Source organism: Pistacia vera, unplaced genomic scaffold (genome assembly GCF_008641045.1).
Source record: "Pistacia vera cultivar Batoury unplaced genomic scaffold, PisVer_v2 Contig1395, whole genome shotgun sequence".
Classification (NCBI taxonomy): Eukaryota; Viridiplantae; Streptophyta; class Magnoliopsida; order Sapindales; family Anacardiaceae; genus Pistacia; species Pistacia vera.
Genome location: NW_022195461.1, coordinates 112,359 through 130,200, shown reverse-complemented (window position 1 = coordinate 130,200; position 17,842 = coordinate 112,359). Strand labels below are relative to the sequence as shown.

At 33.4% G+C, this 17,842-nt stretch overlaps 1 protein-coding gene and 1 non-coding gene across 2 annotated transcripts; one reads left to right on the top strand and one right to left on the bottom strand.

Annotated features, from left to right (window-relative positions):
* The first annotated feature begins 914 nt into the window (after window positions 1–914).
* On the top strand, window positions 915–7,250 carry LOC116123010 (WPP domain-associated protein). The gene is made up of 6 exons (XM_031408808.1): window positions 915–1,100; window positions 1,528–3,916; window positions 4,579–4,705; window positions 5,819–5,920; window positions 6,973–7,051; window positions 7,172–7,250. Exons 2-5 carry the CDS (start codon window positions 1,560–1,562, stop codon window positions 7,033–7,035), a joined length of 2,649 nt encoding a protein of 882 aa, XP_031264668.1. The 5' UTR covers window positions 915–1,100; window positions 1,528–1,559; the 3' UTR covers window positions 7,036–7,051; window positions 7,172–7,250.
* Window positions 7,251–17,256: 10,006 nt separating this feature from the next.
* LOC116123012 lies at window positions 17,257–17,363 on the bottom strand. The gene has a single exon (XR_004126980.1). It is a non-coding gene; the product is annotated as a small nucleolar RNA R71 (small nucleolar RNA).
* Window positions 17,364–17,842: the final 479 nt, after the last annotated feature.

Below are 17,842 nucleotides of genomic sequence, written 5' to 3'. Positions count from 1 at the left end.
ACTTTAATTATGATAATGAATGAACACATGATTACATAAATGATTACTAATTAATTAATTTTATTCCCCCAATGAATTAAACCAAATTCCTTCCCATAATAAAAGTACTACTTTAACTTTGGAAAGTGATACTCTGAATTGGCAGCTTGGCCCACCACCAGGCCCACCACCCAAATTTGTTTTTTTCTTTAAAAAAAGAAATTAATTATGATTAAAGTTACTTATTAATTGAACAACCTCCATTTAATAATAAAAGGTGACAATGAGCTGTTTAGGTTAGAAATAAACTACTTGATTTAAATATTCACCCATTTATTTTATTTAGTTAAATTGAATAAATAATTTGGTGGATTATTATTATTGAGGGTTTTTTTAAAGCTCCAATTAAGTTGTTCAAACTAATCAGTCTACTCACAATTTATTTAATTTAAATTATTTTTAATATTAAAACTTTAAAAAATTGGATTAAGTATACATTTAAAAAAAAAAAAATTGTTGATCCACGATTAACAATTTTTTAATTTACTCATAATTATTTCAATAAATTATACAATATTTTAATTTTCATGGAAAATAAAATAATAATAAATTTGCATGTTTCATGTACTAAATTTTATGTTCTATCTTACAAGTTACTACTTATTTTTAATATTATAAAATTTAATTTAATATAATAGATAATTCTCCGATTAAAAACGTTAGGTCAAATCCAAATAAATAAAGATAAATTATATAATATAATATAAAATATTACATAATTATATTATAAATTTATAATTTCATCACACTGATTTTTTTTCTTAATAAGACAAATTTTAAACGCAGAATTCCAGACAACGAGGGCTATTTATGTAATTAAACTCAAAACCAAGGTTTAATTTTTCGCTTTTGACTCCCGCTCACCATATCCTGGCTTCACTTTTTCTATCTTCAGAAAAACCCTAAAACTGAAAACACTTGAAAGCACTACAAAACCAGAGAGACAAAGAGTGGAATGAAGAAAGAGAGAGCAGCTTTTTGAAAATTTCGAGGTTATTCTTGGGATTTTCGAACTCTTTTTCTCAGCTTTAAGTTTATATGGACTGAAATCTTCTCTACTTGTAAGTAATTTTGCTTTACTTAATTTATTTATTTTTTTGGTGTTGGTTTTTGTTTCAAGCTGTAATTTGAACTTGTTTATATAGTAATTGAGCTTAAGTTTTAGTTTACTGTAGTTTTCCGTGTGTGTGCTTTATGGGATTTACACTTTAGTTTAGTTGGGTTGGGTTTATATGCGAAAATGGCGGAAAAGAAACAAAATTAAGCAGAATATGGAGTATAGTGCTTCTTTGTGAGCTAAACTTGTTTAGACTTTAAATGATCCAGCTTCTTCTTCTTCTTTTTTAAAATATTTTAGAAGTAAAGTTTTAAGAAAAAGTGGAACGTGAATATTTGATTACTTGCCTTTTTTTTTGTTTTTAATTTTGTTGGTTGTGGTTGATGAGATTGCAAATTGAGTTGAATTGATTGTGGGATTTGGGTGTGCAGAGTTGTTGTGGGATTTGGAGTTGCGCTTTTTAATGGCGATGGAAAAGCCTATTGTGTTGGAGAATTTTAGAGTTGGAAATGGTCATGTCAATTCTAATGGTGGTGAGGCAGTTCATGTGTCAATGATGGTTGATGATGATGGTAAAGAGAGTGAGAATCCAGAGAATGAGCTGCTTGAGGATTTGGATTCATATTGGGAAGATATCAATGATCGTTTGACCATTTCGAGGATGGTAAGTGATTCGGTTATCAAAGGCATGGTGAGTGCAGTTGAACAGGAGGCAGCTCAAAAGATTGCTGAGAAAGAACTGGAGTTGGCCAGATTGAAAGAAACATTGAATCTTTACCATGTGGGTGCTGATGAAAGTGAATCATCTGGGTCTTTGGTGATGCAGCATGAGCCACGAAGTGAAAAACCATATTCGGGCTTGTCAAATGGGTCATTTGATTCCAATGGGATAGGAGAATCTCTGGTTAGCCTTAAAGATGTGGCTAAAAAGCAGTTGAAGAACCTTACAAAAGAAATTGACCGCATAAGAGGAAGCTGTTCTATGATGAGGATAGGTTTGGGTTCTGAGATGGTAGGATTGGGTGGTATTCTACAAGACAAGGTATCTGACATAAAATGGATGGATGTGGATAAAATACTTGATTCCTTGAGAACTACACTAAATATGATATGCAAGCAGGTGGATGACATGGTTTACTTGTCAAAAACATCACTCTGTCAATTGCAGCAGGAGAAGGGGTTTCAAGGAGAGATTGAAGATATGGTAATCATGAATTGTATTAGGGGTCTCAAAGAAGAGCTTGAAGAAAGATTGTGGGATCAAAATGCTTGGTTTTATGATAATGAAAATTTAAGCTGGTTTGAGAAGATCAAAGAGATTTCAAGTTTACGTCAGGAATTGGATGCCATTTCCAAATCACTGTCTGTTCCAGAAATTGGACATATATCTTCTCATGGGTCAATGGAGATTGGCGAGGAATGTAATAACAATAAAAGGACTGATCATTTACATCGTAAAGTTTCAGGAAATCATGTTTCGTTATCAGCTTCTCTTTGGGAGGGTAATGGGAAGCACGATGAGTCAATAATTGTTGTGCCAGAGAATGTGGACTATGCCCAACTGAAGCACATGACAAAAGAAGAATTGGTGAATTATTTTAAGGCCGAAATGACAAAAATGAAGAGAACCCATGAACTTAAAGTGCAAGAGATGACTGAAGAATATTTCAGCCTTAAGCGAGAATACTTGAGAGAAAGAGGGTCTTCTTTGCCATTTAAGAAGGATAAAGAGTTTGATGCATTGAGGAAAAAGATTCCAGAGGTAATTTTGAAATTGGATGATATTCTTTTAGAAAACGAGAAGTTAGATCCATTTAGTAAGAATGCTGAGAGTCTTTGCTGTTTAAAGGATAGATTGGAATCCCTTCTCTCAGATAATCGCCAGTTGAGGGGCATGATTACTGATAAGAAAAGAGAAGTTAAACGCCTGTCTTCTCAAGTTTCTGATACTGCAGAGATAATGTTGCAGCACTCTGTTGCTGAGGAAAACTTGGTAAAGAGAATTGGACATCTTCAGTGTGCTCTTGAAGATGCTTGTATTGAAGCTTCAATTACTAAAGATGTGTATAAATGCTTTCTCAGGGGTGTGGTGAACTCTAATAGCAGTGTCACCGAATCTAGCAGCATTTATGATTTTGAAGATTCAGCTATGGAATCCATTATTATGCAAGAGCTGTGTACAGTAATATTCAAAGAATCCTTAAAGGAAGCTGAAGAGAAACTTTTCGACATGAACCTGAAATATATTAAAGAAAATGAATTTCGAGTTCATGTTGAAACCGAAGCATTGCAAAAAGAAGAGGCATTAAATTTGGAGGTTTTTGAGAAGGAAAAACTAAAGCAAGAGACATTCTTATTGTCGTCATTGATGGAAGAAAAGGAAAAATTAGCCCAGGAAGCAGCAGCTGCATTGGTGAAAGAAAAGGAGCAATTTGAGTTGGTTTCTCTAGAGCTGAACAATTTAAGAAATGAGACAAGTCGACAGGAAATGTTAATTTCTGAAAGTAGTAAAGAATCTGATGTCATGAAACGTGAATTGAGCATAGCATTGGAACAGATTGAAGGATACAAGTTGGAGTTGCATGACCTAAAGCACAAATTTACACTGAAAATGAATGAGATTAGAGAAATTGACGAAGAAAGGAAGACACTCCTGTCTGTTACCCAAGAGAGGCAAAATTCCACATCATTGGTTGAAGCTAAAGAAAGGGAGCATAAGAGGCAAATACAATCCTTGACCATTCTTGTTCAGTGTTTATACACGAGATTAGCTGATTTTGAATGCAGAGTAATGGATGATATTGCAAAAAGTAATATGAGGTACATAGTTAAAATTGTCTTTTATTTTTTTGTATTTATAATCTGTATGGAGCTATCAACAAAAATTATGGCCTTGGCTGATTCTGTTTTTTGCATGGTCTCCAGATTGTAGATGTTTTGTTTAATCTTCTAGGTATGCATAAATCACATATGCTTCTATTTATGACTTACTAAATGACTGATGATGTTGATGCTTATAGTCTAAAAAAAAAAGGGGCTCCTGTTCAGACATGTTATGCTTCAGTCAGCCTGTGTTGCCTAGGTCATTGACTGTTGTTTATGACTTGCCTAAATTTTGAGTGAGTGGAAATCATGATTTACCTGAAAACTTCCCATCTTTTCTTTAGTCTTCTTTAGACCCTGTTTTCACTATTGTGTTTTAATCCTGTAATCAAGTGAAGTTTTGGCTGTAATTTATATAAATATGAGTCCTCAAGACTGATAAAATATTATAATTTTTTTATTTTTTCAATAAGACACAGTAAATTTTGTATTCTGTCTGAAATTTTTATCTGTTGAGTATCACTGTAATTGAATTTGATTCTCTTCTAATCTTCAGGCTTCAGTTGTTATTCCATATATAAGCACTCATTGAGTTTTTAGATGAATTGTGAATTAGTGTATTGATATGTAACCATGTATGCGTATGTCATTTCTTTTAGATTGGACAATTTGAGTTCTCCATTGAGAGCTCTTATTCAGAAAGCTAAAGTAATCAAAGGCACGGGGTTGATGTACAGACAGAAGCTTGAAAGGAGGAGTTCTGACCTTCAAAAGGCTGAAGCTGAGGTATGTTGAAAAGTTCACATTTGTCGGAAGTACTGCACATTGATCTGTTTAATTTGAGTTTGTGTTCTTTTAATTCATATTTTGTTGTAGAAGGCATAGAGCTGTATTTGTTGCTAACTTAAACTGTTTTGAGGGCTTGAAAATATTGTGACTGAATTTGTGTATACTTCCATTAGTTAAAAAAGGGCTATGTGCAATCACTCACAGTTGAGAATTTAGGTTGTTTAAATCAGTGTCATCCCTTATAAGTATGCAATGTGTATTCATTTTGTAATAATTCTAAATCGTAGAATGGTTGCTTAGATGCCAGTTTTGGGATACTGATTATGTGTTATATTCCCTAAATTGTAGATACTTCTCACTTCTCAGTAATGATCCATCCAGAAAAAGTTAAAACCAAATCTTGTCTGATTGAATATTACAAATTACTAACTTTGGAGTTTATGAGTTGCGTAGAAATTTTCTGCAGCCTTCTCTCAGTTCTCTGTTTCTTTTTTTTTTCTTTCTTTTTTCTAGCTTTCCCTTTTTCTTTTAGTTGGGGGCTTCTCAAATTTGGTTGAAATCAGTTTAGAAAAAGAAAGATGAGTTGGTTTAAATTGTGGAAGACTGTAGGTTAATTCTTCCTGTGTCTATTAATTTCATCCCAATAACTTAATAGATGTTAGATTAAATATAAAAATTATAGAACTTAGTTGATAAAAGTGGGGCTGATGTCAAAGCGTAGTGTGTACTTATAGATGTCAAAGAATGAAGGGCTATGTGCAGCATCATGTTGGAATTTGGTATCAAAAAAATTTAGTAGCTGTTTGCTGCCTCTATTATTGTGTTGTTCTTTCCTTAATTTTGTATCATTGTCTTCCAAATAGCAACGTAACTTCAAAATTGCTGATTATATCTCTGGTTTACAGAAGTTATTAAGATTTAAAGACTACATGAAAGTTTTTGGAACTGTTAGTTAAAAGTGTAAATAGATTTAATTAGAAACTTCATTCGAAATGCCTAGTGAAGACCATGGAGAAAAAGATATTTGCATTCATTTTTTTGTCTTGCAAATATGTCTTGAGATGGCCTTGTACTGTACTCTCTCACTGAAATTCTCTGTTTGGAGTTCAGGTTGATCTTCTTGGTGATGAGGTGGATGCTCTTTTGAGCCTGCTTGAGAAAATATACATAGCACTTGATCATTATTCTCCAGTATTGCAACATTATCCTGGGGTAAGTTGCTTTTCGTTTCCATCATTTATGCTACTTTCATGTTTTGAAATACATGAGCACAGTTTGTGATTATTTCGCTTCCATCGTTTAATTGAAATGCTGTAAGTCAATGCCTATCTTACACAATGCAAGGCAAGAATAATTTCAATTCAATCGAATTTCAAACACGTTTGATTGCAGCTACCAGATATTGCAATTTTTTAGAAAAATCATGTCTACTTAATATTCTGTGAAAAGCATCTAAATTAGCCTACTTGAATCTTCTTGATAGTTGAGCCTTTCTTGAGAGTTGTTGCCATGTCTCCAATAAAGCTGTCCCATTGCAAGCGAATTAGGCTTATATTTATACACATTATTGTTTGTCTACATGCCAAGCCTTGTGTAACCATATAATAAAACATCTTGTTATCTTTTCAATATGTCAATGTGCATGGCTGCTGTTTTCTAGTGGTAATGTAAAGTGGCTTGTATTTTAGTTGGCAAGTTCTCCAATTATAGAAATCATTACTCATGTGACAAGTGATACTTGACTATTTTATCATTAACATTGCATATTTTTGCAAATTACTGGATTATATTTTCATTTATAAAACATTCACATGACTTGTGAAATGAGCTATCATGTATCCTTTTAGATGTTATCATCAGTTATTCTTTATTAAAATATTAAAAAAAAAAACCTAGAAGACTTTATCAAATTCTTCTATTTGCACTCTGAATGATTCATAGTTTTTATGGAAGTTGATATGCTTTCTATGTAGTTTCCCATACTGTCTAATGGGATTTAGATGTACGAAAAAGTTCATGCTTCCTTTTATGTTTCACAGTTTAGTGCAACTGTCCAACAGTGTGAACCATTAAGAATGAGAAAAAGGAAAATGTTTTTATTACCACAAATATAAATCATGCCAAATTTTAGACTTTATGTAGCTATCGGTGGGAGAACAATTTATATGATTTATTAATACTTTTTTAATACTTACTGTTTGGATTCAAATAGAAAATATTTTTTATTTTAGATCATGTTTCTTATGATGACTTGCTTCCTACAGATTATTGAGATTCTGAAGTTGGTTAGAAGAGAATTGGGTGGAGAATCTACAAAACCAGCTTGATCTGCTCTTCCATTAGGTAACTTTTTGAAAACAAGTTGTCCGTCATTGTGAGTTGTTTGAGAAACTTAAATATGGTAGATATCAATAATATGAGGATTCTTCTTGCTTTCCTTACTCTTTTATTTTTATTAAACAGATGGAGATCTGCATGGTTTCTTTTTCGCACATGCTGCTTCCTTTTTTGTTACTTCACCAATATGGATAGCGGATTATGCCAAGCAAATCCATTGCCTTGTGAAAACAACTTCAGAAGGAAAGAATGTTTTGCAGTGTTGAGGTAGAAATGGTGTATACTCTTACATACATGTGCTCCCAGTTCTCGTTTCGTGCATAAACCAAAAACAGAAAGGATGCTGAAAGCTGCCATGAGAAGCAAGAGAGGTTAGTGTTTGTGGCATGAGAGTTGTCTCATATTCTTTTGTAATGGAGCCAAGCATGCTCCTAGTCTCCTTTGAACCACAATTGATAGTTGTTTTAGTTACAGTTTTACGCCCCCATGTTTATTGTAGGTGTAAATTATATAAGTTATGAACCACAGTCAGCTTCTACATTTGGCAGTTTTTTAGCTTTACATTTGCCCTTTTTTTTAGTGTTATAGTCCTGTATTATATCCCTTTTCACAAGAGTTAATGATAGAAAATTGTTCTTTTATTCAACATATTTACAGATTTCTATTATAAATCTTGTACTACCTATATGTAAGAAATTTGGTTCTATCTAGAGGGAAATTAGATCTGTTTAATAGTGGCTTTGAATGACTTGTGCAAGATTTAGAATTGTGATGATGGCTATTACCAAGTTTAGTTGGATATGTTTGAAGGGTTTTTATTTCATTTACACTCTTTGAGATCGCTTGTTATTGAAAAGTTTGTAACCTTATCATGCCAGGGATAAATGAAATAAACTCGAATCTTGAAATTGTAGAAGACGACTTGTATTGAATTTGAATTTTCGGACCTAGATCTTAACATTATAAACCACTACTATGAGAAAGTATAAAATGTCTTTATTAGGGTTTTTATAATACTTTTACAAATTACAAAAGAATTTATAATAATTTGAATAATTTCAGGGGTTTTGATAATTTTAAGGAAGTATACAAGCAAGAGTAGGGGTGTTCAAAATTGGATACCCAAACCGGTTTTGCATTTGGTTGACCTGAACTGAATATTCGGGTCAGACTTTAAGGACTAAGGGTACTCGATAGTTGAATCGGTTTGGAAATTACTCGGTTTTGAACCGAAACGAATTTTCGATTCGGTTTTCGGGTTTTTGGTTTTTTAACTAAATTTCAAATGTTTTTTTTTTTTTTTTAATTTCTTTCTATTATCTAATCTCTTCTTTTTCTTTTCTTTATCTCCTTTTCACCACCACTCCCCCATTTTCTTTATTTTTTCTTTTTCTTCTTCTTCACCACCCCCTTTTTATCCAAATCCAACCAATTCAAAAACACAATATGCCATAATTCCAAGTTAAAATTCGGCCAAAATATGAAAATACAAACCAAAAAAAAAAAATTTCACTTCGGACCAAGACAAGTAGAAACACTTTAAGTATAAATGATTATTCTATTAACTTGAATTGATTCACCACCAAATCTCATTGCTAAGACTTGGATAAAGAATGCACAATAAAAGAACACAAAAGTTCTCTCAAATAGATAAACCAATTTTCATATTTTCAAGACTAAGTGATACGATGGAATAGTTATCCTTATATAAGCAAATATAAGGATAAACAAGTAAATGACAAATACAAGAAAATGAAATAAAATTAGCTAAATGTTACAAGTCATTCATTTAAAAAATAAGGCCATGCCTTTTTAATGCAAAAGAGACAATTTCCTAATTCTAGGATTTATGTCTTTAACCATCCTATTAGTTGTCTAAGCTTGCTTTTAGTAGATTAAAAGCTAATCAATGGTCCTAATTATGTCTACTAATAAGGGTGTAAGAATTTGGGCCTTTAGAATTATGCAAATTGATCCAATAAGGGGTCACGTGGATTTTCCCCTTTGTAATGCAAATTGGGCCGAATTTGACACTTTGAACATTTGGACTTCTTTTTTGGTGGACTTGAGCTTCTCTTGTTGTGCTTGGACTTGGAGTGATTTGGGCTGAAATGTTTGGACTTTCTCTTTCTTTGAACTTGCTTGGGCCAATTGATTTTCATAGCTCCCCACTTTCTACAAACCAAGTGTTTTAGGATTTTGAGTGAATTTCTTCAATTCAACTGAATTAGCAAGTGTGTTAAGACTTGCAATTCCTTGTCCACTCATGTTTATAAGTGTTTTATGATTTATAAACGAATCACCTTCCCTTGGCCCAAGCTGTCATCTCCCACCTCCACCCTCAAATCCTCACCATCGTCCCCCACACACACCCTCACCATTTTGGCCACCCCTCATGTATTCAACTCACCTTCTTCCAGCCCCATTGTTTACATCCATCACCATCCTAATCAATTTGGCGCATCATTGTTTTGATTTTTGTTTGATTGTCTAGGTTTTGAAGATTTATGGGTTTTCTGGTTTAATTGTGTTTAATTTGGCTTGGGTTTCAGAGATATGTGTAGAAGAGAAGTGAAGAGATAGTTGGGAGGACAAGAAGATGAGGGGAGGAAGAGGAGAGAGTGAAAAAGAAGAGAAGAGGAGAAAGAGAAAGATAAGGAGAAATAGAAGGAAGAGCCAAAGAGATGGAGAAATATAGATGGAGGAGATAGAAGAAAAGAAGGAGGTAGAGAAGAGAAGAGGTGACAGTGAAAAAGAAGAATGAAAGAGAAAAAAAAAAAGAGGAAAAGGAAAAGGAAGAAATACTAGGGTTTTTATACGTGAAGAGTCAGAGTTACCCTCACTCATATAAAAATTTTCAAAAAACCAATTCGGTTCGGTTACCCAGTTTTTGCAAAAAAATCAAACCGGTATCGAATCGAAAATTTGGGTATCTATCAAACAGCTACTCGAAACCAACTAGATTTTCGGATACTCAAAAAATTTCGTTCCATCCGGTTAATAGGTAATTTTTAACACTCCTCAACATGAGTGTGTTTAATATTAATTGATTATAAGGAAGTTTTTAAATTTAACTTACTAATTGTTTCTCTGATCCCTCATTCATTGAACATTTACATTTTGGCTCCCAGAATAAATTTTGCTGGCTCCTTCACTAATTTCATCACCTTTCTTTTTTATAAGTATGTATATTGACAAACATCTTGATCATATGGTAAAATTAGGGTTAGGGGAATGAAGTTGGAAAAATGTTTTCATATTGAGGCTAATTATGCATAGAATCATAATATGGCGATGAAACTAAGAAAAATATGTTACTTAGTATTACTATTGAAGAGAAAAAAAAAAAAAAAAAAAACTATGCTTGTAAATGGGTGAAAAAATGTTAAGAAACTTAACTTAAAATCTAAATTAGAGAGCATATTCGACGCTTGTCGTATTTGATATAGTTTTAAAATTTATGAGTTTAAAAAATGAAAAAATGAATGTTATATTTTTATATATTTAAGATTTGAGTGTGAGTCCAGTGACATTTTTAAAAGAAAAATTATTTTGAAAAAAAAAAGAATAAAATGTATGTGATGAATATTTAAAAAAAAGTAAAGCAATGAAAGTCAATTGTGTAGATGGATTGCAATGTTTCTGTACCACCAAGGAGCTTCAAGTGACGTCCGGCCCAAACAATAGCTTTTGTGCCTTTGTTGTGGATTCAACTCCAAACCAGTCCATCAATCTTTATTTGAATCGAGACAAATCCATGAAAAAAAACCCGAATACTTTAATTGGTTTCAATGTACTTGCATAGAGGGAAAATAATTCAAATGGAATCAATTGGGATTTGGAAGCACATCGATTCATTCAATGAGGAGACAAAAAATGCATCAGCCTTCGATTGAAAGAACAACTCAATTCATAGGTGTATATAAACAATGTAATAATCTTTATTAACAATATAAAATAAACCCTTTTTGAAATAAGAAAATAATTAATTGAAAAAAAATTTGGAATCATTTTATAAATACTCCTCTATAGAATTTTTTTTTAAAAAAAAAAAAAACATTTACAATATCTAATAAATATTTGGTAATATTTTAACATAATACATTTTTCACATAAATGACTTGTTTTCATATATTCTTTGAAACCATTCTTAAGCATATCTTAGACAATAGGATTTTTTTTTTTTTTTTTTTTTGAAAGGACGATTTGGATATAAGGACTATATTTAAAAAGATAACTTTGATATGAGAAAGAATAAAGACTAGCTAATAATATTAAAAATAAAACTTATGACATGAAATGTAACACCAATAACAAAAAACACTATGAATATGGGGCTTTTTATTATACTTTTATAAGATCGGTTAAATATTAAACACATCCTAAGGCTTGAATAAAAGATTTTTTTTATGATCCCTTTAAACATGTCGTTAATTGTGTCCAAGTTGCTTCATTTTCTATGTCTGAAAAAGGCATAATATTATTAGATAATAGTTGATGAAGAAAGTGTACTAACCAACGATTTATAATAGATTGAATTGCCCATTTCATACAATTTTTCATGCTTGCATGTGGTTTTACCAAGAACATAGGAAACAATTTGCAAGTTGCTTTGCCTCTAAGCTTTCTTTGTCTCACTTATTATTTTTATTATTGTCCATTGCAGATACCCATGAATAGTGTTTTTTCTGTTTGATATTTTATAACATATAGTAAATTTTTTATTCAATATTGTAACTATAATGTTTCACGGTATAATTAATTTTTTTTCGGTAAGAGGTAATTTTATAAAGAATAATTAATTACACCAAAAAAGGGGTGAACCCCAAGAACTTCAACCCTTGCGACAAGCAAAAGCGAAGAAACACAAAAATAACACAAAAAAGCCAGGATATACAATCCTATACAAAACAACCTATGTCCAAAGAAAAACAGGGAAACGGGAGAATCTACAAAACTAGCTTGATCTGCTCTTCCATAAGGTTACTTTTCAAAAACAAGTTGTCCATCATTATGAGTTGTCTAAGAAACTTGAATCTGATAGATATCAATAATATGAGGATGTTTCTTGGTTCCCTTACTCTTTTATTGTTATTAAACAGATGGAGTTCTACATGGTTTCTTTTTTGCGCATGCTGCTTCATTTTTTGTTACTTTACCAATATGGATAGCGGATTATGCCAAGCAAATCCATTGCCTTGTGAAAACAACTTCAGAAGGAAAGAATGTTTTGCAGTGTTGAGGTAGAAATGGTGTATACTCTTACATACATACGCTCCCAGTTCTCGTTTCGTGCATAAACCAAAAACAGAAAGGATGCTGAAAGCTGCCATGAGAAGCAAGAGAGGTTAGTGTTTGTGGCATGAGAGTTGTCTCATATTCTTTTGTAATGGAGCCAAGCATGCTCCTAGTCTCCTTTGAACCACAATTGATAGTTGTTTTAGTTACAGTTTTACGCCCCCTGTTTATAAGAAGTGAGCATAGGAGAAAGAGTGTTGCTGCTTGCATTTTCATTCAACATCAGAGGTATATAATACAAGTGTAACAGATAAGAGATTAGAAATTCAAAAGGCAAATACAAATTCAAAACAAAGATTATTGATTGCTTCTTCTCTAATATGCCCCCACAAGATGGAGCTCGACTGAAGGGGCCAATCTTGGTGCAGAGAGGAAGAAACCGAGTCTTGGGAATTGGTTTTGTAAGAGAATCAGCAAGCTAGTCTTCACTAGAAACATAAGCAACACGTAGAGAGTCGTTTAGAACTTGATCACGAATAAAGTGGAAATCAATAGCAACATGTTTCGTTTGTGAATGAAAGAATGGATTCAAGCACAAATGAGTGGCCCCAAGACAGTGAGGAATAACAATGCCAGGTTCAAGCAAAAGAGAACACACCCAATTAAGCTCAGTGGCAATAGAAGCAACAACTCTATATTCAGCCTCGGTAGAGGATCTAGCAACTGTGCATTGCTTCTTTGAACTCCAAGATATGGGATTATGACCAAGATAAACAACATAAGCATCGGTTGAAAAACAAAATCATCATTGTTACCAGCCTTATCAGCATCAGAAAAGGCATGTATAAAAAGTGGAGAATCACAGTAAAATTGAATGCCATAATTAGAGGAATTACAAAGATAACGTAACTGGTGTTTGATAGGAACCCAATGTTCGGTAGTGGGTCGATGCATGAATTGAGAAAGCTTGTTGATTGCAAAAGCTATATTTTGCCATGTGATTAGTAAATACTGTAAGCTTCCAACAATAGTTCTACACTCTGTAGGATTTGAGAAAGTGGTACCTAACTGTAATGTAATAGGAGGACTAGTAGGAAAGGGAGTGAGTATCGGCTTAGTATCCAACATTTTTGATTGAGCAAGAAGATCCATAATATAACGTCTTTGAGATAGCAAGATACCATAGGCATTTTGAATAACTTCTATACCAAGAAAATGCACTCCAAAATCCTTAATAGAAAATTGGTGAGAAAGCAAATGCACAAATTGATGAACCAAATCATCATTATCACTGGTAAAAATAATGTCGTCAACACAAACCAAAAGATATATAATATGACCACCATTTTTTAGAACAAATAGAGAGGTGTTAGCATGAGAGTTTTGAAATCCCAAAGTAATAAGAAATTTGCAAAGCTCATAGTACCATGCTGATGGGGCTTGTTTAAGCCCAAAAATTGCTTTTCGAAACTTGCAAACATAAGTGGGATAGTCAGGATCAACAAAAATCTAAAGGTTGGGACATGTATACATCTTTAGTGAGATGACCTTGTAAGAATGCATTGTTGACATCAAGTTGTCAAAGAGACCATCCATGACTAACAGTAAGGCTATGAACAATACAAAATATAGTAGGCTTGATCACATGACTAAATGTGTCATGATAGTTAACTCCTGGCATTGATGAAAGCCTTTTGCAACTAAGTGTGCTTTGTGCATGTCAATAGAACCATGAGAATTGCATTTAATACGAAAATCCACTTGCAACCTAATATATTAGGATTAGAAATACAAGGTACAAGGTATTATGTCCCATTTCGAAATAGAATATCATATTCTTCAGACATGGCCTGATGCCACTTTGTATCTTTGAGTGCTTGAGTTGCAGTGGTTGGTTCTACATCACAAGCTTGGTTGAGTTGAGTGGAAAGGTTAAGTGTTTGGATATTATTTTTGGCTGTAGTAATCATAGTGTGTATTGGTGGTGGTTGTGGTGGTAATTGTGAGGAATTGGTGTTGATAGTGTGGTTGTGGTGCAGTTGGGGTTTGGGTGAAGGCTTAAAGGTGGTTAGTGAGGGTTGAGATTCCTGCGGCAATGGTGGTGATATGGATAAGGGTAGTGTGGTGGTGGTAGATGCCAATTGATCATCACACAGAGGTTGCCTTTGAGGTGGAACTACAGATGCGGTGGAGAATAGCATTGAAGAAGCAAGACCTATTAGAATTGTTATTATAGGAGGAATCCAAGTGGAGATAGTATCAGGATAGGGATGAGAAGATTGAGTGGAAAGAGTTAGAAAAGGAAAAACTGACTCAACAAACTTGAATTGACGAGAGACAAACATTCTTGATGTAGAAGGATGATAGCATAAATAGGCACTTTGAGTGAGAGAGTATCCAAGAAAGATACAGGGTTTGGATCGAGATTCAATTTTGTGAGTGGAGTAGGGACGAAGCCAAGGGTAGCACGAACAACCAAAAATGCAAAGCTTCGAATAGTTTGGCGTAGAACCAAAAATTGTTTAATAGGGAGATGGAAGGTTTAACGTGGGAGTGGGCATATGGTTAATTAAGTAAATCGCAGTGGCAAAAGCATGAGACCAAAAGTTTAAAGGAAGTGAGGTATGGGAAAATAGAGTGAGACATGTTTCGACTATGTGACGATGTCGTTTTTCAAAATAGCCATTGTGTTTAGGTGGGTGGGGTGGAGAAGTAAGATGAGAAATGTCATGAGTTGCAAAGAAAGGAGCAAGAGCCACGTATTCACCACCATTATCTGAATAAATTGTTTGAATTTCACTTTTGAAGTATTTTTCCGCAATGGCTTTAAAACAAATAAAAACATCTTTGACTTTAGATTTTTGCTTAAGGGGATAAAACCAGATCTATTTACTTAAGTGATCTACAAAGATGACATGATATTTAAAACCATCATGTGAAATAACAGGTGAGGTGATAATCATAGATTATACTATTCTCTATACTATTTTTGTAGGATTTCAGATACTTCTTATGAGTTTTGTGCCTGAATTGTTACTTAATTTTGCATATTTTATGTTTCAGGCCAAAATGTGCAGTTGGAGAAAAATAGAGCAAAAATGAATTTCTAGACTCGGAATTGAGCGAATTCAGAAGATCGGGGGAATTCTGATCCTGATTGGAAGCACCCTTGGAGTTTGTTCTTATTGGGGATCAAGAGATCAAAGATTCAAGTGAAGAAGCAAGCAGAGGGCAATTCCATAAATTCAGCAAAGAAGATCAGGAGTTCACTGCAGCAAGCTAGCCTCTAGACTTGTGGGTCAATAAAACTCAAGTCGATGTTATGATGAGATTTTTTCTTCGTTGTGGCAAAAACCGCAATTTTTAGTAATTTTTTTAAACGCTGTGTTTTTCTATTATTGTATTAGGTCCTAAGGTTTTTGGAGACTATTTAAGAAAAAAATTAGCTCATTTTGAGAACGAGGTCGACATTTTGGGAAATAGGGAAAAGAGAAGAAGATTGGAAGAGTTTGGGTGTCCAAATTAGAGAAGTTTCTTTTCCCTTTCTTGTTTTTATGATGTTGAACTCTAATTTTGTTATGTATTTGATGTCTATTTCCATTTTGAACATGAACTAACTCATTTTTAGGTTAGGGTTTTGATGGATCTTTGTTTATAATAATTTAATCTATAATATCTTGTTGTTTTTTGGGTCCTATTGCATGGATTAAGTGTTTATCATTGTTCTTAATGCATTTGATTGTTGTGTTTTTGAATCAAATGAATGTTGAGCATGATGAGACTGAGAAGTGATTCACGTGTTAGTTTCTTGAGATAAACACCATAGATTGAGCGAAAACTAGAGATAGACAAACGCGATCTATAAAATCTCTATAGGATTCCACATGTTTAAGGGACTTTGAACTATTAAATTTCATTTTATCGGGTGCGGAATTTTAATAGGGGTAAGTAGTAAATTATAGTCTGAGAAGGTATATTTTACAATGTAGGGAGTCTGATTTGTAATCTGTGCATGTGAACTTGAAAATAATAGGATTATTAGGTTGAATTGGAGTAACTTAGTGAATTCGAAAGCCTAACCTCTCTTCTTGAATTGAATTTCATTGTTGAATTGCTTTTATTGTGTTAATTTTAGTTGTCTCTTTTGTTTTGTTCTAATTTAGTTTTTAGTAGCTCCCATAAATCCAAATTTTTTTTGTTCTTCAATTAGTTATAAAATTAGGAAAATCGGTACTTAGCACTCAATCCTTGTGGGAATGATACTCAATTCATCATTGTATTACTTTTTGCAACTAGTGCACTTGTTAAATATGCATGTTTGTGAAATCATGCACAAGTTTTTGGTGTCGTTGTCAGGGATTAATTTTGTATTAATATTGAAGTTTTCTAGTTTTCACTAAATTGGAGTTTAACTTTTAGTTTTAATTGTTTTAGTTTAATTTTTGTTTGCTTGTGATCTCGTGCTCTTTTTCTTTCCTGTGTAGTTTATGCGAAAAATAAGAAATCATCCAGTGGTTCCTATTGATCCAGAGATTGAAAGAACCATGAGAAGACTTATCAGAGAGAGAAGAGAAAGAGAGGCGAGAATCATTGAGATGGCTGAAAATAGAACTTTGAGGGAATTTTCACTTCCACAAGTTGATGGGTGTAGTCCGAGCATAACGAGACCGCCTGTTAAGGCAAATAATTTTGAGATAAAGCCGATTATAATCCAAATGATTCAACAATCAATATAGTTTGGGAGTGATCCAAAAGAAGATCCTAATATGCACATAGCCAACTTCTTGGAAATCTGTGACACATTCAAGCACAACAGGGTGACAGATGATGCTATTAGGTTGCGACTGTTTCCATTCTCAATAAGAGATAAGGCAAAAGGATGACTAATGTCACTACCCACTGGAACCATAACGACATGGAATGATCTAGCACATAAGTTCCTATACAAGTATTATCCACCAACTCTTTTGACAAATATGAGAAATGACATTACCTCATTTGTACAAGGTGACCATGAATTATTATATGAAGCATGGGAGAGATTCAAGGAAATGTTGAGGAAGTGTCCACACCACTGTTTTCCTGTTTAGATGCAAGTCCAAACGTTCTATTTAGGTTTACTACCAAATGTTCGAACAATGGTAGATACAGCAACTGGAGGAGCTTTATAGAATAAGACATCGGTGGAAGCTCAAGAGTTACTTGAAGTTTTAACGAGTAACAACTACCAAAGACCGAATGAGAGAATAGTGCCGAAAAAGTCCATGTGTATTCATGAAGTTGATGCTTACATAACCATTTCAGCCCAACTTGCCGTGCTTCATGAATAAATAAGAGGTATGCATGTTAATTCCATTCAAACACCTCAAGTAACATGTGATTTTTCTACAGGTAACCATGTGAGCATTGACTACCAAGTGGGGAACACCTTTGCTTCATCCTCCTCATCATCAGAGCAAGTTAAACATTTGGCTGGGAATCAGAGAAAACAGAACAATCCATTCTCCAACACCTACAATCCTGGTTGGAGAAATCACCCAAACTTATCCTGGGACAACC